Source organism: Pinus tabuliformis, chromosome 3_2 (assembly GCF_031772625.1).
Source record: "Pinus tabuliformis cultivar Carrire ecotype Pingquan chromosome 3_2, CPIR1, whole genome shotgun sequence".
Lineage (NCBI taxonomy): Eukaryota > Viridiplantae > Streptophyta > Pinopsida > Pinales > Pinaceae > Pinus > Pinus tabuliformis.
The window spans coordinates 117,255,447-117,280,330 of record NC_142302.1 but is presented as its reverse complement, the minus strand read 5'-3'; the positions used below and the strand labels follow the sequence as shown (position 1 = coordinate 117,280,330).

The following is a 24,884-nucleotide window of genomic DNA, read 5'->3' as shown; positions in this document are numbered from 1 at the left end:
GAGCAGAAAACACAGGTTCTGTTGCAAGTTACATCTTCTGCTTGTGGAGGTGGGGTTGAGCATTTGGGGTCAATTTTGGAGCAACAAAACAAGGACAAACCCTTTCTAGGTTATTTTGGGTTTTTGACAAGGACCTCGTAAATAATTTTGTAGAATTTTCTAGGTAGATTTGAGGGGTCGAACAGGGGGACCAATTCAGCCAACAGCTAGAAGAGCTAGGGGAAATTTGGGTTGAAATTCTGAGGTCAACATTTGGCCAATTCCTTCGTGGGTTTATGTGGGTTATTGGTGGAGAGCCCGGGGTTAAATTCCCGGAATTTTCAAAGCACTAGAGAAGGCCCTAGCAACCATTCTACACAGCCAGCAACACACTTTCTAGGCATTTCAGTGCAAAGCCAAGGAGAACCAGCTAGCACTATTGGAGGAGATCTCATATTCATTACTTAGGCTTAGCTAGCTTGCCTAGGGCAAGCTTAGGTGCATACTTTCCAAGCACCTATTGTACTTCATGATTTAGTAATAAAATGGCTTAGAAACACAATTTTTGGCTTTAAAATGGTGTTCTGATGGTTTGAATAATTTTCTGTGTGTTTTTTCTATGTTTGTTTTGTGTATCATTTAAATTTCCATTAGGAATATTGCAGTGGCATCAGAGCCATAATCTTGCCTCAACCTGTGGGAAACCCTTCATTTTATGACAAGACCAGAATAGAAAGCTAAGAAATCATGGGATCCAAAGAAGGGTTAGAATCAAACAACATGGCGGTAACCTTGAATAAGGTTATTAGGATGCAAAAAATGATGATTGATGTTGGGGAGAAGTTCGTTCATTCCACAATTGGAAATCCGGACATGATGTGGGGTTATTGGGAGCAAACTGGAGGTCATGGCATTCAGGCATCCCTCTCTTTTTGGAAGTTCTGTGAACTAAGAGGCATGCACAAACCAATGGAGATTCAATGGAATTTTTTTGGGATGATGAGGAGGATTAAGGAAGAAAACGAGAGAGTGGTTCAAGGAGCCATGGTTGGCAAGGAGACAGTTGAGCATACACCCGTTGATGAGATGCCATCCATTGATGAGGTATCTCGAGTTATGACCGAGTTCTCAGGTGATAGTAGTGCACAGTGTTGCGGGGTAGCGCCCCCCCCCCCCCCCTCGATCCTACTCCCAATCCGCGCTCCGGGCGAGAGCGACTCTGGAGCAGGTCAGGAGCACGGTCCCGAAATCGCTCTTGAACGGGAGTGCGCTCCCGTTAAAAAAATTTGCGCTCCCTGCCAGTTTCGGGAGCGAATGAGGGAGCATCGCTCCCGTCGCTCCGGGAGCGAATTTTATAACCCAGGAGCGGTTGGGAGCGAATGAGGGAGCATCGCTCCCATCGCTCCGGGAGCGAATTTTATAACCTGGGAGCGGTCGGGAGCGATCGCTCCCGACCGCTTCTGGGTTATAAAATTCGCTCTCGGAGTGACGGGAACAACAAGCGGGAGCAAATTGTGCAAATATAAAATAAAACAAGAGACAAAAAAAATCCGCCAGTAAAAAATATTGATTTTTTGTTATAAATTGAGGGAGGGAGGGTAATAGGGTTTCATTGTGATTGTGAGAGTTAGAGTGAGAGCTCATTTGAAATTGAGAGGGTGAGAGTGAGGACTATAGAGCAAGGAGAGAGTGAGACTGAGAGAGAGCAAGGTGCCAAGGAGAGAGCAAGGAGCAAGGAGAGAGTGAAGAAAGAGCAAGGAGCAAGAGGAGATTGGACGCATTTGAGGTAGGTTCGTCGCTCTACAATATTGAATAGAATGTTTAGCAATTTCTTTCTTAATGTTTATTAAATTATTCCTAATTTCTAAATAAATAAATAGATTTTTCTCTATTTCGGTTTTCCCATTCCATTTTTTTAAATTTTGCAGATTCAAAACTTCAAATTTCAAACATCATGGTTATATTTCTTGGCATTTTCTTCTTCTTGGTTCCTTTTTTGGTTATTATGGTGCTGGAGAGTAGAAAAATGAGGGTTGAAAATGAAGAAGGGGGACAAAGTGGATTTGATGAAAACCGCGGTGAGGAGGAGCTGGAGGAGAGTGAACATGATTAAGCTCAAAAAACTAAACAAGACCAAACCCCATTGTGGAAATATGTTAACAGGCCTAAAGCAGGGAAAGGAGGTGGAATCACTAAATTTCATTGCCCCCACTGCAACAATAATTACACAGGTTCATACACCCGTGCCAGAAAACACCTCTGCGGGAAAATGCCATGGGACAAAGATAAACAAATAGGAATCAAAACTTGTACAGGTGTGTCAGCAGCAGATAGAGCCAAATACATAAGGGAAGAGGAGGAAGCCCAATACAAATTTAAAAAATCAAAGGGTTTCTTTGAACCAAGCTCACAATCACATGCACAAGGAACTCCTTCAACATCCTCCCAAGGCAGTGGATATGGAGGCAAAGGGTCACTAGGTTTATGGCGTATAACCATATCAGATTTCCTTGATAAAGGGTGTAGGAATGATGTGAATTCAAAAGTTTACAGGTTTCTCTATGCATGTGGGATACCATTCAATGTTCTTCGCTCACCTTATTGGCACGAAATGGTTTCTGCCATAAACGATGCCCCTAAAGGATACAAGAGCCCTAGGTATGACAAGGCAAGAACCATTGGACTTGATCATGAAAAAGCAAAAATATCACATTCTTTGAATAGAATGACAAGTTCTTGGACTGACCATGGGGTGTCCATTGTATCTGATGGATGGACAAATGTAAAAGGCAACCCATTGATAAGTTTTCTTGCTGCGTCTGTTAGTGGTGCCATCTTTCTTTTAGCATATGATTACTCAGACAAGTTCAAGACCACCATCAACACTGCAGAACCATTACATGAAACAATTGATCATATTGGGCCATACAATGTCATCCAAGTCATCACTGAAAATGCTCCTAATTGTAAGGCAGCGGGAGCAATTATTAAGGATAAAAACCCCAACATATTTTGGTCTAGGTGTTTGGTTCACACAATGAACCTTTTGATGCATGATATTGTTAAGAACAAAAACAAACATTACAAATGGATTGATGATTTGTACAAGAAAGGCAAACAAATGATAAAATTTATTACAAATCATAGCAATACCCATGGCCTTTTTCGCAGTCACTCAAGATTGGAGTTGTTGAAGATTGCGAGGACTAGATTTGGTAGCTATTACCTCACCTTCAAGCGCCTTTTGAAGGTAAGAGAGTCATTGGCTTGCATGGTATCAAGTCCACATTAGCAGGTATTAAAGGAAAGGGCTACAAATGCAGCTGACAAGCAAGGTTTTGAACTGGTGGAGGAGGCCGCTCTTGATGGTATGTTTTGGGCATGTGCAAGGCAAGTATTGGATTTCACCAAGCCCATTTATCACATGATTCGGTTTGCAGATATAGATAAACCAGTGATTGGCGAGGTGTATGAGCAGAGGGATACCATGTTGGGGCAAATAAAAGATATTGTTCATGACAATGATCCCAACTTGTACAAACTGATTCACGATTGTGTGTGGACAGTGGGATAAACTTAATGTTCCACTACATTGCTTAGCATATATCCTTACACCAAAATACTACTCTACATCTTGGTTGGGCCAACCTGCACCAGGGGCTAGGGTTAGGACCAAACCCCATATAGATGAAGAGGTATCTAAAGGATATCTGGAAGCATTAGAAAAGTTGATAGCTAACAGGGAGGAATGTGCTATTGTGCGTCTTGAAATAGGCAGATACTTCAGTAGCACTGCTTTGTTTGGTACCTTTCATGCAATGGAAGACAGAGAGAGATTTGATGCTCTCACATGGTGGGAATCATATGGCGGCCATGGACTTTTGCCAAAATTGGCAAAAAAAAGTTCTCTCACAGGTTGTAAATACTTCTTCTACAGATAGGTGTTGGAGCACCTACAGCTTCATACATAATGTGAAAAGAAACAGACTCAACGAAAACCAGGCAAAAAGCTTGGTTTATGTGCACTACAACTTGAGGTTGTTGAGTCATTACTGTGATCAGACTTATGTCCAACATATAAAATCTGGGACAACCACCCAGAGAATGACAATTTGGAGGATGGCACTATACATCTTGAAGAACTAGAAGAGGAACTTATAAGAGAGGAAGATGAAGCAACAACCATGCCACCTCCACCATCCAGTAGCAGTGCTCAAGTTCTGAGTCTTGTTCCTTTGTTGTCGCCACCTCCATCTACACCCTCACGTGGAGGGCATGTGCCTTCTAGTTCTGGTCGTCAGTCTGTGCGGGAGACTCCTAGAAGACCACAACAACCTGCTCATACATTAGACACTTCTCGTGGCAAGGGCCACCTGTAGTAGTAGATAATAGATTTACAGTTTACTTGTCTTTTCTAGTTTCTATTAGTTTTCATAACTATTGAGTCTTGACTCTTTCATATCATAATGATATTTTTTGTAAACAATATATGACTGTGACAATAAAAGTTTGAAGTTTGAAGTTGGCAATTATAACCCATTGGTAATGATTCTGAATTATGAATATGATGCTTCATGAAAGTTGATTCATTTCATTTCATAATTCATTTTATAACATTTCATTTCATGTTAACAGTTAGAATCTAGATATTATTTCTTGTAATGGTTAAACTTAGCTTACAAGTACAACTTTGCTGATCAATGATGATAAATGTTATATATTGAATTTTCAATTTTGAAAACTTGAAGTTGAAACTTTAAGATTGATGAATCATGATTCACGAGACTCAATATGTTGTAATATGTATGTTACTAACTTGTGGGCGTGGTTGATGAAGATTATAACTTCTAGATGATTGATGTTATATGGTTCAATGATCAATCTATGTTTTCTTATGTTTTTTATATCTAATTCATCATTCTACATGTTTTTGTTGACATAAATGTATCAAAATATAAAAAATATAAAAATATATATATTATATAAAAATCTCTCCGAGATTCGCTCCCAAACTGGGAGCTTTTGAAAATGTCTCTCCCGCTCCCGTTTTCGCTCCCACTCCCCGCTTTCGCTCTCGCTCCCAAGTAACACTGGTAGCGCACCACAGGTTGATGAGGTGTCGGGAGACATCTCCACTGTTGATGAAGAGCCAATAGGTACAAAGGCATCCAGAGCTATGACAAAATTGTCAGACAACAATCACCTATAGCGAACTGGTGAGCATGCCCTGCATGTTGGGTTGTGCATGGAGGAGCAGTTGGAGGCTCATGTCGAGCCCATGATGGAGGAGGACGTGCAACCATCCTTTGGGCTAGCCATTGATGAGGGGCAGCATAGAGACCACACGTTGAGATTTCAGCACAATTTGCTTTAGAGGCGCACTGACAAGATCTACAGCATTATCAGCCCATCCATACGCATTGGATTGAGAGAGGTGGAATTGTCTAGACATACCAGAGGGGATGACCAGGGTAGCAACGTTGTTAGGTCACCTTTTCCCATTGAAGAGAGAGAGATAGAGCTACCTAGTCAGATCTCATGTGTTGACCTGGGTAGCAGGATGAGACAGTTTAATGGTCCAGGCTGGTGTTGGTTATGCAAATTGTCATCGGAGGATATTCCTCATTTATTTTTTAGGTGTCCATTTGCTTGTGCTGTTTGGTTGGAGGTTTCGCGGCTGTTGGGTATGCAATTTGTTTGGGCAGGTAACTCCTTTGATGAGGCATATCAGACATGGTATTCTGAAGGTCCTTACATGCAATTTCAGAATCTTCCTATGATTATTGCCTGGGGTATCTGGCTGGCAGGAATGCTGCCATTTCCACTGACAAACTCTCAACTTCTACAGTGGTGGCTGTTCAAGCTATTGGTGTATTCTCATATTTTACATCCATTCCTTCTGTGGTGCGGATCCATGATGTTCAGGCAGAATTCATTGACTATAATATCCCATGGGGTTTTTTTGATGGATCATCCAGGGGGAACCCTGCTGTTGGGGGGTCAGGGATAATCCTATATATTTCTGCAAATCAGTACTTTTATTTTTCTGCGGGTTTAGGGGAGGGGAGTAACAATTTTGCTGAATTGATGGGCCTGTACATTCTTCTTCAACAGGCAATTCTGAAAGGTTGTCGGGCTATTCAAGTATTTGGGGACTCTCAGATAGTCGTGCACTGGGTGAATAGGATTCATCACTGTCATATAATTCGATATTTGCCAATCATTGAAGATATATTTCTCTTCATTCAGCAGTTTGATAGTTTTACTATTACACACGTCTACAGGGAGAGGAATTCTCTGGCTGATGAGGCTGCCAAGAAGGGTTCGGTGCTTCAGATGGGGCTGATGCAGATTGAAGATTTCCTTCCACATGGGCGGAAGGGTTCTTATCATTGACCCTTTCGTGAGAGGGGCTCAATATAATTCTGTTGTTATGACTTAGGGATGCAGTTTGGACATGATTTTGGTAAAATTTTGTTATTTTCTTATCTTCAATATATATGTAATATTCGATATAGATGGACAATATATAGCACATATGATTTCTGAAATGTATGCAATACATATATCTACAAATGTAATTTCTACTTTGTTTTGGAAGCAAAGAAATTAAAGCTTTTTCCAAGGGAAAAAAAGGATCACAAAAGCATTTTCATTAAACTAATTAGGTACTTGTGCACTTAAAGTGATCCTTTAGCTTAAGGAAATATGGTATCAAAACAGAAAACAGTTATAAATACCGACCAGAATACGCTTTCTATAATCGAATGGTAATAAAAAAATTGGTTCAAAAAAGGAAGCCGATAACATTATTAGTCACCTCAAATAGCAGAGGAAATAAGTCAAAGTGCAACAAAGACAAAAACGAATGCAATAACAGCACCAACAAAAAGATCATACAAATTAGGAATTACCCCTGCTCTTAAACCTGCAGCTGTTGTGCCAGCTCCACCATGATGAACCTATTCAGAGCATTTATGGAAATAGGTTACAATCAAGGAGGATGGTAAGCAAAATAAATTAATAAAACTCTTCCCTCAGGAAATAATATTACATTAATAGTTACACGGAAAAAGAAGCCATGTCAACAGGTCACTGCCAAATCCCTTCTCATGTCGATAATGTCCATACAGGAAACAAAAAGGAAAATTTGTAATTGTTATTCAATCTAATGCTCTCATCATTGCAAAAGGTACATAATTCATTGCTTGATTCAATCTAATGCCCTCATAATAGCAAAAGGTGAATATAATTCCTTGTTTGATTCAATCTAATACGCTTGTAATTGAAAAATGTGGGCATATTTCCTTGCATTTACAGTAACAACTAATATAGAGTTTCAACAAAACATGTCTCAATTGGACCAAAAAAAAGCTTAACAAACAACTAAAAGACCAATGAACGGTCTAAACAAAATTTAATCCAGCTGACATAAGCCTGCATAATCCAGAATGTTGCTTTTAAAAAGTATAAAGCAAGAAATTAGCAAATTCTACCTACCACAGCACTGCATTGAGGAAACAACCAATCATGTGGACAATCCTCAAGAAGGAAGACATAGTCAGGAATTTGATGACCTGCAAACCAAACAATTTGTAAATGTCATGTCTAATACAACTAAAACTCTTGAGCATGGTGAAGTTTCACATTCATGTAGTTTTTAATGAGGCATGCCCTCTTAAAGGCTAGCAAAAAAATCATGTTCTCGATACTACCATCAAGATATGTAAGAAATGGAATTATGTCACCTTAAAAAACTATTAAGCATTTTTAGACAGAAATTATGATGAGGACAGAACGTACATTCATCCAAAATTAGAGCAGAAATAGCAAATATGCATAATTTGACTACATCAGGATTTTAAAAATAACGATAGCAGAAAAACTGGCCTAGTAACAATCAACATATTAGCCACTTCTAAAGATAAATTTCTTTTGGAAAAAAATGTAAATCTGTGTTTACCAGTACAAGCAATAAATTTATTTTTCTTGTAAATAACATGCATCAAGAAATCATTTTCTGGTTTGCAACAGCACTGTTTTATGTAAGAAACAGTTTCAATCATATCCACTTAAGAGAGAGTGTTATATAAGTTAAACATATGCTGGACAAAAGATCAAGAAAACATAAGCTACAGTTAAACAGAATATTTCAACAACTTCAAAAACTGAAGGATGAGTGAGACTCACGATTCCCAAGGTTGCCCCATCCTTTGTCAATAATTCCTCTCTGTCCTGTTGCTTCTAATGCTTCAAGGATAATGGTAGTAGTCTTTACCGGATCTTCAAGAGGCTTGACAAAATGGAAAGATCTCAATTTATTAAAACAACTTGCCAAAACAATAAAAGCCAATTATATGATACATAAGAATCACCTTGAGGCTTGAACCAAGCGACAAGGAGCAGCAGTTCACATTTCAAAGCATGTTGGGATCTAATTTGAACTCATTGGATTATTTATCGAAATATAGGAAACATGCACTAAAAAATAGCAATGGTTAAAGAGTGATTTACAATATTATGTGGTCATCAAACAGTAAATAACATTAGCACATCCTACTTCAGAAAAATGTGTACAGAAGCATCGCTTCTGACTTTGATCTTCCATTTAGATAACTCACAGTAAAAGCTTTCAGTATTGACAAAATAACATGCTCACCATTGTCATTACTTCAAAGTTCAATAGTAATTGACACTTTCTGGCAGTATTATCAAAAACCAAATCTCCTCAAATGTCTCACCAGTCATATTTATTTTTAATATAAGACACCTGGCTTTTGACATGCATTATCCTTGGCTATTACAATGATTAGTTTCATCTATTTGTGATCGTTAGACCATTTCTTGGTATAGTTCTATCCATGGAATTCATGACCATCACAACAAAAGAAGCATGAGGAATCCTAATAATGTCTACAACTGTCTTGAAAATGGTCACTGGAGTCTGGGACTAGTAAGCAAAATATAGAGCATAAGTCCCCAGAGTGCAGTAAGTGCAGTAAGTATCTTAACCAAAAAGCAAATATATATTGAGAGAAAAGACACTTACCTTCCACAAAGTGTAGCCAGGCAACATATAAGATTATTTGCCTGAAAGCATGTATAAAAAAGGAATATACATACATACATAGGTCGGACCACACTAACAATTATCCTCTCTTCCTTGCACTCAGCCCATGATGAAGAAAATAAACACACAATAAAGAAAAAGCCAGTTCAAATTTCTCTTCAAACTCTAAAATTCACCTTCAGACAAACTGTGCATCATGGAGATAAATTGTAGCTCAAACTTGCATAAGAAACATGAAATGAGGTGTTAGATTATTATTTAATACTTATATGTTACCTTTTTAATTTTCAGTTTTAATCATATTTATTTTCTTTTCTCTTTTTCCACAATGTGACTATGATTTCCCCATCAGTGTAATATCCCCAATTTTGTGAGCATGGGAATTTTGCCTAATTTTTGTGATATCAAGTAACGGGACAAATCTAGAAAGCATGTAGAAAATCTGAGATTTGTAGTTTTGAAGAGGTCCAACCAAACCTCGTGAATGTAAAGGAAAGGAGGTCAAGGAAGTAGACCATGATCCCATAAAAAAATTAACTCAGTCAATTAAGGACATGAAAATAGAACATGCCAGTGAGACGAATGTTATGCAATCTAGGCTGATTCAAATGGAAAGATCCCAACCTCAAAATATTCAGCCTAGAAATAATAATAGCAGAGGTAATAACAATGAATGGTCAAAGAAGAATCCTCCAAATGAGCAGAGACTGTCGAATTCACTTGAATCTACAAACATCGTTGATCAACCTTTGTCATTTTGTAGACCATGTGAGAGTTTTCATGAAGAACGCTCTTGTGCTTTTGCCAGAAGGTTCCTAGATGAAGGAAAAAGTGAGCAAATAAATATAATTATTAATTAGTCAAGATTCTCACTTGTCTACTGAGGAAGAAGATCGTGATGTGGAAATGATCCCTTCATATTTCACCAACAACAATTTCAGTGTTGAGAAAGATCCAATTACAGAATTGTGTGGAGAAAAACCATCTCAGGAGCAAATCCTAGATATTGCTAGAAGTAAGGGGTATACCTATCGCAAGAAAGATAAAGAGCAAAATAAGGAACAAACTGCTTCTAAAACTTATCAATCTGGTCTAAAAATTGATTAGGTCACATGGATTAATAATTCAAAAAAATTTGTTTCCGTCCTTGAACTTTTAAAGATTCCATCTCAAAGAGCAGTGTTTATACCATATATCTCAACAGGATCAGGTTGATATGTACCATAAGGATGAAGAGATCAAGTTAGAAGACTTAAATTGTTACATGACAAATGAAGATCATCATCCTTTCTTCTTAATTTTGATGCTAAATTATCGTCTATTGCACAACTGTAACTTGGATTCTGGGGCTTCAACCAATGTCATGACCTAAAAGGTCATGGAGCAGCTGAATTTAAGAATATCAAGGCCCTATCGAATATTTGCTCTATGGATTCAAAGAAAATTGAAGTCCTTGGCCTGCTGAAAGATTTGCAAGTCTTCTTGGCAGCATTCCCATACAAAATAATCACCATGGATATTGTTGTTATAGATATTCCTGATGCATGGAGAATGTTCTTATCTAGAAAGTTTGCAGCAGACCTTGGAGGATGTATTCAGTTGGACTTATCATATGCTACTATTACAGCAGCTGAGGGTGGTATGGTCAGGTTATACAGAGAAATCGAAAGAAGGCATCATGTTGAATATCCCAAGAGATCGGGCAAAGAGGATGTTGTAATATCCCAAATTGAAATTTACAGCAAATAATAGAGACATGAAAAAGGAAGCAACAACAGCAAACAAATTCCAAGCATTCACATCAAAATACACAAGAAACTGAGCCAAAAAACTGAGCCATTTTATTAATATAGAAATCCAAGTACATAAATGCCAAGGAAAGAAGAACCTGGGCCTACTATGCAAGCTAGGAAAACCATAGGTGAAATCTCGTTGATCCAACTGTCAAAATGGCTCCAAACTGATAATATGCAATACGGAGAAAATCTGCTACAAGCTGCCAAGTGGAAATGGATGTTCTGCTCAAAATAATTCCCAGAATGCTCAGAAATTGCAGCCAAAACTGAACCCACAAAGTGATGCAAACTTCCTAGCTAACCAACAATACGTCCTGTTATAAGAATGTGGGTTTCTGGCCCAAATATTTCCCGGAAAATTCTGTAAAATTAACTTTGGACTCCTCTCAATAAACCCACAAATACCCAGAAGGGTTTGGATTGAATCCACCAACCCCCAGTGACCCCCACCAAGTGTGAATTACCCAATCTAGCCAAAAAACGCCCCACAGTTTTGATACTACTAAATTATGCCCAAATCTACCATGGGAAATTTCTCCCAGCTCCAGCTAAATTCTCCACTAAGAAATACCTCCTATCTCCAACCCTTATCTCTCCCGGCTCCATTTCTCTAAACCCCTATGTAGCACTTGGTCAAATAGCTTTTGCTCCCTTACCAAAAGATAGAAAATTCAACCCAAGTAATAGCCTCCAATCCAGCGTGACAAATCATTGTCCAAACTCTGGTCTAACAATAAAAAAATTCCCTGCAAAGCCCGAAGCCTCTAACCCACACTTGCTCCCACAATGTGCTCCACGAAAATACCTTTGCACCCAAGAAATGTGCATTGTTGAGTAAACTCCTGCAATGATGTCCAATGGAATCTTTGAATTGAGCTCCCCAAATTGCCTCACTAGGGAGACACTCGAAGTTCTCCGAAATGAGGGTGGAATTCTCACTCAGAAATTCCTTGTATTGAACAACATGGGTTGTCTTGGCTAAGTAACGCAAGAGAACTAGTGTTGAATTATAAAATGACCAAAGATATCCCAAATGAGAGTCTCCATGCTTTATTTACAATTGTTGTCCCTCCCCTCCTTGGTGGCCTCACTCCCACTAGTTCGCACCTTTTCTCTTTCTCTCTCCTACAGGAAATGCAAATTGCTCCATTGGGTCAAATTTCCTTCTCGTTTGGCCGCCATATTCCACTAGAGCTATAATTTTTCATTTCCCAAATTACAAAAATGTACTATGCTTAGCACCTCCCCAATAAGCTTCATTAATCCCCTCTAATGAAAAATCAAAATTGGGGATATTACAGTCCTCCCCACAAAAAATTGCTTGTCCTCAAGCAATTGCCTAAACAAGCGCCCTCTCTAACTATTGATCCCCACTATCACTGCAAACTATACCAAGGTCCCAAATGTGCCACTGGATTGTCCCCGATATCTACAATGTCTTGTAATGGAGTCCCTCAATACCAGGATCCCAAGTCATCTTGATCAATGTGAAGCACCCCTTTCTCCACTCAATATCCCGCCAGGTATAGGCATCAAAAGTCCTCTGCCTACTGCCAATAATTAGAGCATCCTGATAATGTAAAACTCTATCAAACTCCCTGTGAAGTTGCCCTATCAAGTAGTCCATGCCATGCACTCTAATGATAAGCCCCTGAAGATACAACCCATCCCCAATGGAGATGAATACTTGCCCACATGAGCTTCCCCTTATCTCCTCCTACTGGTCATCCTGCCATCCTAGTGAAGTCCCCCATACCAGTAGCAAATCACTAAACTCCAATGGAAGATCTGAATGATCTTCCCCTGTGGAAACTAGCTCATCCCTAAGGGTAACTGGACTGATAAGTCCTTTGATGTCTGCATCCCATGCTAGTCTAAAAAGGGTGCCACCATGTTGTCGATATGCCACTCTGACTATGATAGACTACCCATCATGCACACATTGTATCCTCCTCTTCTGAAACCCGATGGTAAAATATCGGTGTAAGCCAAGCACCCCCAGCATAGGCATCCCCATGACATCAATATTTGCCCACCTACTGGTCATCTTAATCCAGAGTAACAACAGGAAAAATATTCCTTGCCATGCAATGGAGGCCTCAGCGATCGCCCATGCCTCAACCCCAAAGTGAGCTAGATCACCCTCTGCCATGATCGTGCTCATCACAAAATGGAGTGACTTATCAGCCAACTAAATCCTTGGATCCTATAACCAAATTCGTTGTGGCATAGTTCTGATAACTACTAGAATCCACCTATTCCACGTCTATTCTCCTTGCATGCAATTGATATATAAACTCCATGTATCATGAATCAATTTGGTGCATGCGAAACTACCTCACGCCTGCCATACCACACCATGAGCTTTGATGTCCTATCTCCTAAAAGCGCACCTTGATACTTCTTGGAGTCTAAACATTCACCTATAGATGAGGTCTACAATCCACTGCACCTCATGCTCATATCACACCTCAGACTGTCTCACCGAAAGTGCATCATGCAGCTCCCTCGCAATCACCTCCCCAAGAGTGAGCCTAGGGGTGAAGCATATGCAACCTCGACAACAAACCACACCATCCCTAAGCATGTATCCATCATCTCATGCACCCACCAAATGTCTCAACTGGAGAGTCTCTCTCCTACCCATGACATACTGTGTATCATCCAACTGCCTAGGGTGAGCCTCCCATGTCCCGTTGCCTATATTGAGAACATCAAGGGGCAGCAACCAAATGCTCTGCAACTGTAAGAAACACTAGAGAGTAATGGGTGGGTGTTGATTTGAGGTAGCATCGGATGTGCTTTAACCATGAAAATTCATGGAGAGGCTAAAGCACATGAGATCTCCAACACCAAGAAATTGTTTGGGGAAATTCCACCCAGTTCAGGAGATATTAAAATAATTAATATTTTTTAATGGGTTCCTAATTTTAAACTTAGGAAAATAAAAATATTAATGGGTATTAATATAAAACTTGGTTAGAAGGTTTTAAATGACATGGATCAAGCCAAATCTAATCTTAGCCATTGATTAGAGATGCAATCTCAGCCGTTGAAGACTCAACAAAAAAAGTATAAGAGGAGGCTTGAGAGTCAATTGAAGATACACCAGAGTGATCAGTCATTCGTTTTGCTAAAGCGAAGCAAAGTCGAATCAGTGATCAGCAGCAAGGGGCAGTGGGTACTGGGCAGAGAGGCAGAGACAGTGCCAAGAGACCAGCCTAGAAGCAAAGAGTGAGAGGCAGCAGCTAGAGCAGGCCACACAGAGCCCGGCAAAGACAGCGCATAGGCTAGAGGGACTACGTCATCCAAGCAGAGAGTAGCAGGAGTGATGCAAAGAGTCCTAGAGGCTGCACAGTGCCTCAAAGGGCTGATGCAGAGGCCAAGAGGGCTGACACAGTGCTTCAGTGTTGCTGGAGAGGGTTTCGTGAGACAGGTTTTCTGAATACCTGTTTCCAAATAGAGAGGTATTATTGCCGTGTATTTTTCTCTGTCGGGTGAACCGGTTAGGCACCGAGTTGTACTCCAAGAGATAATGCATAATAATAAACACTTAGAATAGCTGCACCGATTTTCCCGCATTGGGTTTTTCCGGGGACATTTGTCCAAAAATAACAATGTCACTTGTGTGTTTATTTTCTTTCACTGATGATCTGTAGATGTTGAGAATGTATTGTGTTTATTTCATTATTTATATGTTTTAAATAACTTGTTCAAATTTAACAAGGAGAAGAAATAAACAAGAAGAATACATATTAAATTTATAATGGATAGACTTAGAAATTTCAACATGGTATCAGAGGATGGTTGCAGATCACAAGAGAGTTGAAGGCATCAGCTGAAGTAGAGAATTTGCAGCAGAAATAGTTGTCTCGAGTGACAGAAGTTGTTCCTTGCAGAAAGAGACTGACGAAGGGTTGACGCAGAGGAACTGTGTCATTAGTCCGAGCCAGAGAAAGGCAAGCGCAGAGGCTAAGGAGGGCATAGAAAGGCTCACGCAGAGCCATGCAGAGGCCAAAAGGGCTGACGCAGTTGGCTGAGGGAGTTTTTTTTCCAGTGTCGGGATTGCGCAAAGCCTAGAGGCTCATTCCTTCAGTTGTTGGGGCATAGGAAGTTGTGGGCAATTTGCAAGAGTGAAGCTGGTGGGGTACTGTGGAAGAACAGTACCTAACAGGGCAAAACCAAGGTAGAGGGAGTCACTACCGAGGCAGATTTCTAGCCAAGGAATCTAGATCAGTGTTGCAGGTGCACAAAAGATCAGAGAGGTGCGACTTGACGATTGGCAGGAGGATTTCCAGAAGGGAAATCGAGACTCAGAGGGAGTCAAGCAGAGAACTTCCAAGCAAGAAGTAGAGAGACTCAGCAAGAGTCGAACAAAGAACTTCCAAGCGGGAAGTAGAGAGAATCAGCAGGAATCAAAGGAGAACTTCCAGAGGGAAGTAGAGAGACTCGGAGGAGTCAACGTGAAGAGCAGAGAGATGGCCATCAATGGACTAAGGGTTCAGGACAGGTTGGACAGTGCGTCCAACTTTGTGGTCTGGAAGGCCAAGATCCTGTTTGTTCTGTGTGCCATGAGTGCTCATGTGCCACTAGAGAAGAAGTGGGGAGACATCGAGCTATAGTCAGGAGGACTATAGGCGATGAGGGGCAAGATCCTTGAGGTACCCAACCTCTTGGATTATACCTTGCTACGAGAGCCCCGAAGAGGAGTAGCAGGACTGGTGGATGTCGATAGAGACGGATGCGAATGAAGTGGCAGAGAGTGCTCAAGAGCAGGAGTCACCGAGCAGCGCGAGGATAGCAAGCTGCAACAGTGCGAGAGGCACGGGAGTGTGCAAGGATGGCACAGAGAGGTGTGCAACGATGTGAGATGCAGGGAGTTGTTGCAGTAGCATAGAGGTCAGTAGAGGGAGCACTTATTAGTGGTAGAGGGAGCTTCAACATCAGGAGTGTTTCTAGCCTGACAGGGATGTCAAAACTTGGGTGGATCAGTTAGTTACTTCTCAATAACTGAGTTGCAGTGTAGTAGCAGTATGTAGTAGCACGATGCAACATGATGAGAGGGGGATGCAGTGGAGATGCAGTGTTGGGAGGATGGACCAGCAGCAGCATGGATGCACAGGGAGTTGTCGTACGAATGCAGCAGTGGCAAGGCCATGGGAAGCAGTACATGATGCAGTGGTGCAAAGGATGTTGGGCAGGAAGGCCTAGCATCAGCACAGGTACCGGTGTCAGATAATCAGAGTGATGCTTAGAGAGGAGTATTACTAGACCACAGTCCTCACTAAGAGGGAGTATTGATTTGGGGTAGCATCAGATGTGCTCTAGCCATGAAAATTGGTGGAGAGGCTAAAGCACATGAGATCTCCAAGACACAAAAATGGTTTGGCGAAATTCCACCTGGTTAAGGAGATATTAAAATAATTAATATTTTTAATGGGTTCCTAAGTCTAATCTTAGGAAAATAAAAATATTAATGGGTATTAATATAAAACTGGGTTAGAAGGTTCTAAATGACAAGGATCAATCCAAATCTAATCTTAGCCATTGATTAGAGATGCAATCTCGACCATTGAAGACTCAACAGAAAAAGTATAAGAGGAGGCTTGAGGGTCAGTTGGAGATACACCAGAGTGATCAGTCATTCGTTTTGCTAGAGTGGGGTTGCTAAGCAAAGTCGAATTAGTGATCAGCAGTGAGAGGTAGTGAGTACTGGGCAGAGAGGCAAAGATAGTGCCAAGAAACCAGCGCAGAAGTAGAGAGCAAGAGGCAGCAGCCAGAGCAGGCCACGCAAAGCCCAGCAAAGACAGCGCAAAGGCCAGAGGGACTGCATCATCCACGTAGAGAGCAGCAAGAGTGATGCAGAGGGTCCCAGAGGTTGTGCAGCACCTCTGAGGGCTAACGCAGAGGGTTCTGAGGCTGACGCAGAGGACAGGAGGGTTGACACAGTGCTTCAGTGTTATTGGAGAGGGTTTCGTGGGACAGGTTTTCTGAATACCTGTTTCCGAATAGAGTCATTAGGCACCCAGTTGTACTCAAGGTAATACTGCATAATAATAAACCCTCATAATAGCGGCATCGGTTTTCCCGCATTGGGTTTTTCCGAGGACATTTATCCAAAAATAATGGTGTCACTTGTGTGTTTGTTTTCTTTCAGCTGATGATTTATAGATGTTGAGACTGTATTGTGTTTATTTCATTATTTATATGTTTTAAATAACTTGCTTGAATTTAAAAGTAGAAGAAATAAACCAGAAGAATACAGATTAAATTTCTAACAGATAGACTTAGAAATTTCAATAGTGGGTAGGTCCTCAAGGGTATGATCAAGATTCTGCAGGGATACTAAAGAGTAATCCTAGGGATGTCCCTCTCTCCCCCTCAAATCTACTGATAACCCAATCGAAGACCTGTCTCCACTAAACATGGCATCCCCAGATGCTCAACAGCATCCTCAACAATCCTAGGTGAGCTGCACCCAATAATATGGCTAATGTGTCTGTCCATAAATCTCCTTGGAGGCAACGCTCCAAGAGCTCGTTGTGATGCACCATGTGTCACTAAACACCACCAAGTATCCTCGTACTCGGCATGCCACTATACATCACAACCTATCCCTATAAACCACTAGATTCTCTCGCCTGCTACTGTATCACCCTGTATCGTCGGGTGTCCCATATGCACCATTGGATCGGTCACTCCACTGACAAACCCAATGTGGTGTGAGTCGCTCCCCTTACTCCATGGTGCAAATCCATGCATCGTGGCACATTGCCATGCACCTCCGTGCTCACCTACAAACCACTGCTTAACACCATATGCTCCTACATGCCACTAGATGTTGTGATCTAAAGCTAAGATAGTACATGTCGGCCTGCACTCTACCGGTATTGCCACCTATACTTTCACATCACCATCCCCTCTGATGCATGGGCCTTGCCCCCAAATCCTCCCTGAGAGACACGAGATGTGAATCCCCTTATGTACCAGTGGCGATGCCACCACTATGTTGCTCCACCATGACCACTATGCCCCACATAACTAGGGAGAACCCTTGGACCCATACAAGGCACTGTCTGGTGACCTACCAATGCCACCTCCTCTAACAAACTCCTGCTAGAGTGCGTTGATCATCCTGTGAACCCATGTACAACCAACACACTAAGACAACTCATGGAATCTACCTGCTCCCTTGCCAATCCAACCCATCACTAATGTTGCTAAAGATCTAAAAGTGTGTGGACTCTCGATCACTAGACCCATAAACCGCTAATACTATCATCAACCAAGCCCATGTTGTGGCATGGAATCCCACTGAGATCCCAACAACAATCTGGTCCTCAGACTCCTCTAGTAACCCACAGCCCCTACTAGACTATATTCCTACCCACAGATATACCCAGGCACCTAGCCGACTCCACCGGATGCCAACTCAATATCTCCTGCCATCCAACCCTAAGAGAGGGAACGAATGCATGAACTCTCATACACAACACAACTCCCACCGATGAACATTGCGCCCTATGCAACTCATTTCGCCTCATCTCACAATCCTGATCAACACATAAGATTTGTCTAGGTAACTCTGCCTCTCTCTCTCCAATGTGCAAAGGTCATCTAACAGTGTTATCAGCCCCACCTATGTATGTCCGAAGAGAGGGTTTCTCTGACGTTCCAATGTGTTGTCCTCTAGTTGTACCATTAGGGAAACCAATGTTTCGCAATGCAAGTCATCTTGGTCGATTAATCAGCACAAACCCCTCTTATGCCATCCAGCTCCTCATTCTACTGCAGAATGGTCTCTCGGACAATCGTTGCCTTTTCAGTGCTAGAAGGTCGGCCTGGATTTGATGAAACTATTGTGGGCAGCTAACATATGTAAACTTGGGCAAGCTCTGTGTACCTTTGTGCCTATCGGCACGTCGTCAATGCATATGCCTCTTGGCACCTCATCAATCAACTGTGTTTTGCTATAACCTGACAACTCGAACACGGACCTGGACACCTCATCAATGGATACCACATCAATGGATGGCTCTATTGTTGTATGTTCTATGCTCCCTATCAAGGTGTCACAAGGAGCTTTCGAAGGGATCTCCAACAATGGTGACTCTTGTGTCACAAAGGGATCTCCAATAATGGTGACTCCTATGTCACAGTAGGTAGATCTACATGCTCCTCATAATCTTGTGTGTCCTCTGCCTCATCCTCCACCTCCTCCTCAGGCTCTTGCTATATAAAGCCAGGTCTCCACTAGCAAAAGTGCCTCCTAGTCTCACCCTCTAACTGCCCATGTCCTGTCCACTCATTTTGAGCAGGTTTGATGGCCTGATTCTATCGACTTTCCCCAAATGGTGTAAATTTTTGCACCCCCACAACCTATGCACCCTAGTGTCTATGTTGTAAGGATGAGGATGGATCTGATCCATCACCTTCTTAAACTAGGCCAACCTCTCATTTTTCCAGCAGATTCCATCACAAAATTCCTACATATTGAATCTTCCTTGAGCCATGGGTTTATCTATGGTTTCACCCGTCACTATGCATACATGCACAAATCTTCCATGATCTTGCCAGCTACCCCACAGTTGGCCAAGATCAAGCTCTACTACCACTGTAATATCCCAAATTGAAATTTACAACAAATAACAGAGACATGAAAAAGAAAGCAACAACAATAAACAAATTCCAAGCATGCACATCAAAATACACAAGAAACTAAGCCAAACAACTGAGTCATTTTATCAATATAGAAATTTGAGTACATAAATGGCAAGGAATGATAGAACCTAATCCTGCTATGCAAGCTAGAAGAACCCCAGGTGAAATATCACTGATCCAACTATTGAAATGGATCCAAACTGATAATGCTCACTACCCAAAAATATGTTACAAGCTGTCAGGTGGAAATGGACATTCTGCTCAAAATAACACCCAAAATTCTCTGAAATTGTGGCCAGGGGCTCGACTCCTCATACCCAGAAATACCCAAAAAGGGATTGGCCCAATTCCAAGCCAAAACTGAACCCACAAAGTGATGTGAACTTCCTAGCTAACTAACAATACGCCATGCTATAAGAATGTGGGTTTCTGGCACAAATTTTGCCCAGAAAATTCTGTAAAATTAACTTCAGACTCCTCTCAATAAACCCACAAATACCCAGAAAGGGATTGGGTTGAATCCATGAACCCCTGGTGACCCCCAACAAGTGTGAAATGCACAATTTGGCCAAAAAATGCCCCACAGCTTTGATACTACTCAATTATGCCCAAATCTACCACGGGAAATTTCTTCCCGCTCTGGCTAAATTATCCACTGATAAATACCTCCGATCTTCAGCCCGTATCTCCCGGCTCCACTTCTCTAAACCCCTATGCAGCTCTTGGTCAAATAGCTTTTGTGGCTCTGCCAAAATATAGAAAAATCAACCCAAGTAATAGCCTCCAATCCAGCTCAGCAAATCATTGTCCAAACTCCAGTCTAACAATAATAAAATTCCCTACAAAGCCAGGAGCCTCTAACCCAGGCTTGCTCCTACAATGTGCTCAACAAAAATACCTCTATGCCCAAGAAAAGTGCATTGTTGAATAAACCCTTGCAATGATGTCCAATGGAATCTCTGAAGTGAGCTTCCCAAATTGCGTCACTAGGGAGACACTCGAAGTTCTCTGAAATGAGGGTGGAATTCTCGCTCAGAAATTCCTTATGTTGAACAGAACAAGCTATTTTGGCTAAGCAGCTCAAGAGAACTAGTGTTGAATTGTAAAATGACCAAACATATCCCAAATGAGAGTCTACATGCTCTATTTATAATCGTTGGCCCTCTCCTCCTTGGTGGCCCCCTCTTTCCACTAGTTCGCACCCTTTCTCTTTCTCTCTCCTCCAAGAAGTGTGAATTGCCCCATTGGGTCGAATTCCTTCTCCTATGGTCACCGCGTTCCACTAGAGATGTAATTTTCCATTTCTCCTAAGTCCCATATGCCAAAACTATTTCCAATGCCCAAATCACATAATTGTGTTATGCTTAGCACCTCCCCAATAAGCTTTGTTAATCCCCTCCAATGAAAAATCAAAATTGAAGATATTACAGATGTTTAAGAACACCCTACAAAATACAATGCAGTGGTGAGTGACCTTTTTGAGCCTATAACCAAACAAGCCCAAGGTTCCAAAATGTCACATATCATGAAAAGGAAAAGGAAGAGATTTGATGAGAATATGCAATTCAATGTTGAGAATCTTTACTAGCCTAAGAGATCAAGGATTCAACAAGGTACATCAAAAAAGTGGCCAAGAGATCCACCTGTGAGCAAGTAGCTTCTTCGGATAGGACTATAAAGATGACACTTGATGCCATAGGGCATATTTTGTATAGTATCTATAACCCTACTCTCTTAGATAGGATTTTATTTCCGTCATTAGATAGTTTCCATTTCAACATTTTTGTTTTATGTCTTTAAGATTTCAATTGTCAGAATATGATGATGATGATTTTGATATATGTTAGAATGGGTATCTACCAGAAGTTTCTTTGTCTTCTTGGATATAGTATTTTGGATTCTCACATTCCTTCGTTGAAGCAACATGTCCCCAAGTAGAGCCAGATGTTGACCATGTACATGTCAATAGTCCAAGAAGCAGGGTATAAAGCAGTAGATAAAAAAAAATCAATCAATATCATCATTGCAATCCCAAATTCTGCTTTTGCATTTTAAAAATGATTCTAGTATGAATACTAAGCCACGTTACAACACCTAGGTAAGCCTATGATTCTTCTCAAAGGGTTTCACTCTAGGAAATTTTTAACCTCACTGAATTATTTGTATTTGTAAACATGGATAATGGGCAGAGTTTTTCTCCCAAATATACCCCAAAGTAGGGTGAAGCTCATTGACAAGGTCTTAGGTGAGTCCTAGTGTTTATCGAGTCTATGTATTTTTCTCATACTAGATCATGTGTCTTTTCGCAGAATTTGGTTGAGTCTCAGGCGGTCTATGTCTATGGGTATTTCCTCTTCTAAGGGTTGAATTATTATTTTGATGTAAAAGTGTGTTTAAAAGTATTTTTGGTGAATGGTTCCTCATAATTAGAACACCATTACCAAAATATTTTTTAGATGCACTCAGAGGGTAAAGAAAAAATAATAATTGATCCCCTCTTGAGTCCTTTTCATTTTAATTTCTGGCAAAAATAAAATTAATATTAGCCAAAAATTATCCAAAAAACAAAATGAAGGGAAAATTAATTACCCTCCTGGTGGACGATTCATCAAAAAATTATTTGAGGCTATTTTTAAAGGAAAATAATTCAAGTCAAAAATCAAGTGCCTCAATTCCAAGGAAGGACCTAGTCTAGAAATTCATTGGGGGCAGAGAAGACTATTTTCCTAGAAATTCGAATTCGTTGGACCAGGCAGTTGAGAATTTTGCACAAGTAACAATAATTCTATTTGTTGGAGGTCCTCGATGGTCCAAGAGTCACAGTTTGACCCCTCGAGCACAATAAACAAGGAAAGTCAAAACTTCCAAATTTAAATACACTAGTCTTGTTAGCTAGTGTTGTATAAGTCTGATCCATTATGTGCATAAATGTTTGGGCTAACAATTTGTGGTTGCAGTGGTCCAAAAGGGTCTGACACTTGTGTTTCAAGCTGACTTTTGTGAGTGCAGGAGTTGGAAGAAGCATTTCTCTCTTATCTCCAAACATGGCACAGGCCACTAGGCCTAGGGGTTTTAGTAAAATTGGCAACTAGGGCAAAACTTCATGTGGGTCATATTATTCATGGCTGGTAATATTTTTATTAGATTCCTCTCGTCAAGAGGTGTAGGATTGATATAAAGATCATCTGATTCCGATAAGTATTCATGGAGATATGAATTTATTTTGATTATGGAATTATTATCAAGCCGACCTACAACTAATGTAGGCTCAGAAGCCCAACAGTCACATCTATTCAAACACCAATGTTGTGTATAAATACAGGAGGACTTTTCCTCATTTGGACTCACTCATCTCATCACATCTCTCTCTCTCTACTCCGCAGAAAAGAGTTTCTATCTACACTTTACTTTATGTACATGTGATTGCTAATCTGTGAAATATAGTAAGAAAAAGAAGTAAACTGTTATAAGCATAGAACATACCATAACTTAACATGGTATCAGAGCTAAGGTGAAGACAAAGCCCGAGCAAGAGCAAGAGCAATCACTAAAGAGAAGATTGGCAAGGCTATCCTAAAAGAACTATGGGGTCCTCAACACTCTTTCCTGCCGAAGACAAGCTCCGTGAGAAAGTTGACTATCATGAATGGAAGATGTCTATCGATCTAACCCTAGAAGATCAAGGAGTGTTGGACCATGTAAGAGGCAATATTGTTGAGCCTCCATCAAATGCATCCACTGCTACTTGGAACAAATGGAAAAATAGAGAAGTCAAAACAAAGAAGATCTTCCGTGACTCTATCGACAAGCACTTGGTGGCCTACATCTCTAAATTGGACACCTCCAAGGAAATCTACGATAGATTGGTGAGTTTATTTAAAGTCAATGATGCAAATCAAGTTTTGTTTCTTAGAAATAAACTGAGGGAAATCAAGAAGGGTAAAGATGAGAGTATGCAAGCATACTTCTTAAGAATCACCAAGATCAAGAACGATCTCCTATTTATTGGGGAGACTATTACTGATAGAGAAATGGCACTCACGACTCTTGGAGGATTACCATCTGAATGGTACATGTTCAGGACTATTCTTCTGAACAATAATATAATTCCTGGTTTCGAGGAATTAATGGCTAGGTGCATTCAAGAAGAAACAAGGGTAGAAGAGCAAGAAATGCCCATGCCTAAAGGTCCTCTTGCTGCCTTTTCTTCTCATGCTAAGAAAAGAAATAATTCCAGGACTAAATCAAAAGAAAAGGTTGGACCTAAGGGTGGAAGAAAACGACGATGTTACATCTGTGATAAAGCAGGTCACTATGCAAGGGAGTGCCCTGATAGAAAGGACTCACACCGGGACGATGATGAAAATCCCTCTGATGGCAATCAAAGGAATGACAAATTCAATAGCAAAGGTAAGAGGAAGAGCTGGGAATTAAGGAAGAGGACAACCATTCAAGAAGGCTAGAAATTCCAGGATGTACCTGACCTCAAAAAGAACCTAGTGTCCATCTCGGCAATGGTAGACAAAGGTTGCAAGGTAACCTTCAGCGATGGCAAGGTACGTATATGGAAAAATAATGTTAAAGATGCCTTTACTCTTGGGTTTCGTGTTGATTCATTATATCAGGTCGATGGAAGTCCGCTAGGTGTCACGTCTTATGACACATCTCTTCAGTCCAAACTTTGGCAGCGGAGGTTTGCCCACCTTCATTATAAAGCTCTACCCGATGTAAGACAAATGGTGACAGGGATGCCCAAATTCCGAGTAGAGAAAGAAGGTGTATGTGCCGAAGGAAAGCTCAAAAAAGGGGACCATTCCCCTCAAGCCAAAGCAAGACCTCCGATATATTACAGTTGGTTCACTCAAGCATACCTGAGGCTGGCATTAAGAGGGAGACTACTACTCCACATACTCCTGAGCAGAATGGTGTGGCGGAAAGGAAGAACCGTACGATTGTGAAAGCTGTCCAGAAACTTCCGAAGTTTCTATGGGTAGATGATGTAACAATGCCTGATGTGGAGGAACCCATATCCACCTGAGCCTTCCTCTTCTAGGAAGGCGCCTTCATGGCATAGGGGGATACTTGATGATGCTGAAGGACATGCTGCACCTCGAGGAACCTTCTGTGAAAGTAAGAAACCTAACAGGTATCAGGGATACCTGACCATCATGAGCATGATCACACAAAACGAGTCTTCATCATTCTCAGACGCCGTCAAGCATCAAATATGGAAGGATGCTATGACCGAAGAACATGAGTTTATTACGAAGAATGATGTCTGGGAGGTAGTTCCTAGACCACCGGACGAGACAATTGTAACTTCAAAATGGCTTTACAAGATAAAGTTGCAGCAGATGGAAGTACGGAATAGTATAAAG

The 24,884-nt window shown here is 40.9% G+C and overlaps 1 protein-coding gene across 4 annotated transcripts in view; it reads right to left on the bottom strand.

Moving 5' to 3' along the window:
- Nucleotides 1-24,884, bottom strand: part of LOC149180092 (sterol 3-beta-glucosyltransferase UGT80B1-like) — a 392,913-nt gene that overhangs the window by 82,032 nt on the left and 285,997 nt on the right. For all 4 annotated transcript variants that reach the window (XM_089415891.1, XM_089415893.1, XM_089415892.1 and 1 more), the window contains 3 exons: nt 8,170-8,272; nt 7,480-7,556; nt 6,894-6,941 (listed from right to left, as the gene is read on the bottom strand). In XM_089415891.1, the coding sequence (XP_089272017.1) occupies nt 6,894-6,941; nt 7,480-7,556; nt 8,170-8,272 (228 nt within the window). The remainder of the gene's footprint in view (nt 1-6,893; nt 6,942-7,479; nt 7,557-8,169; nt 8,273-24,884) is intronic.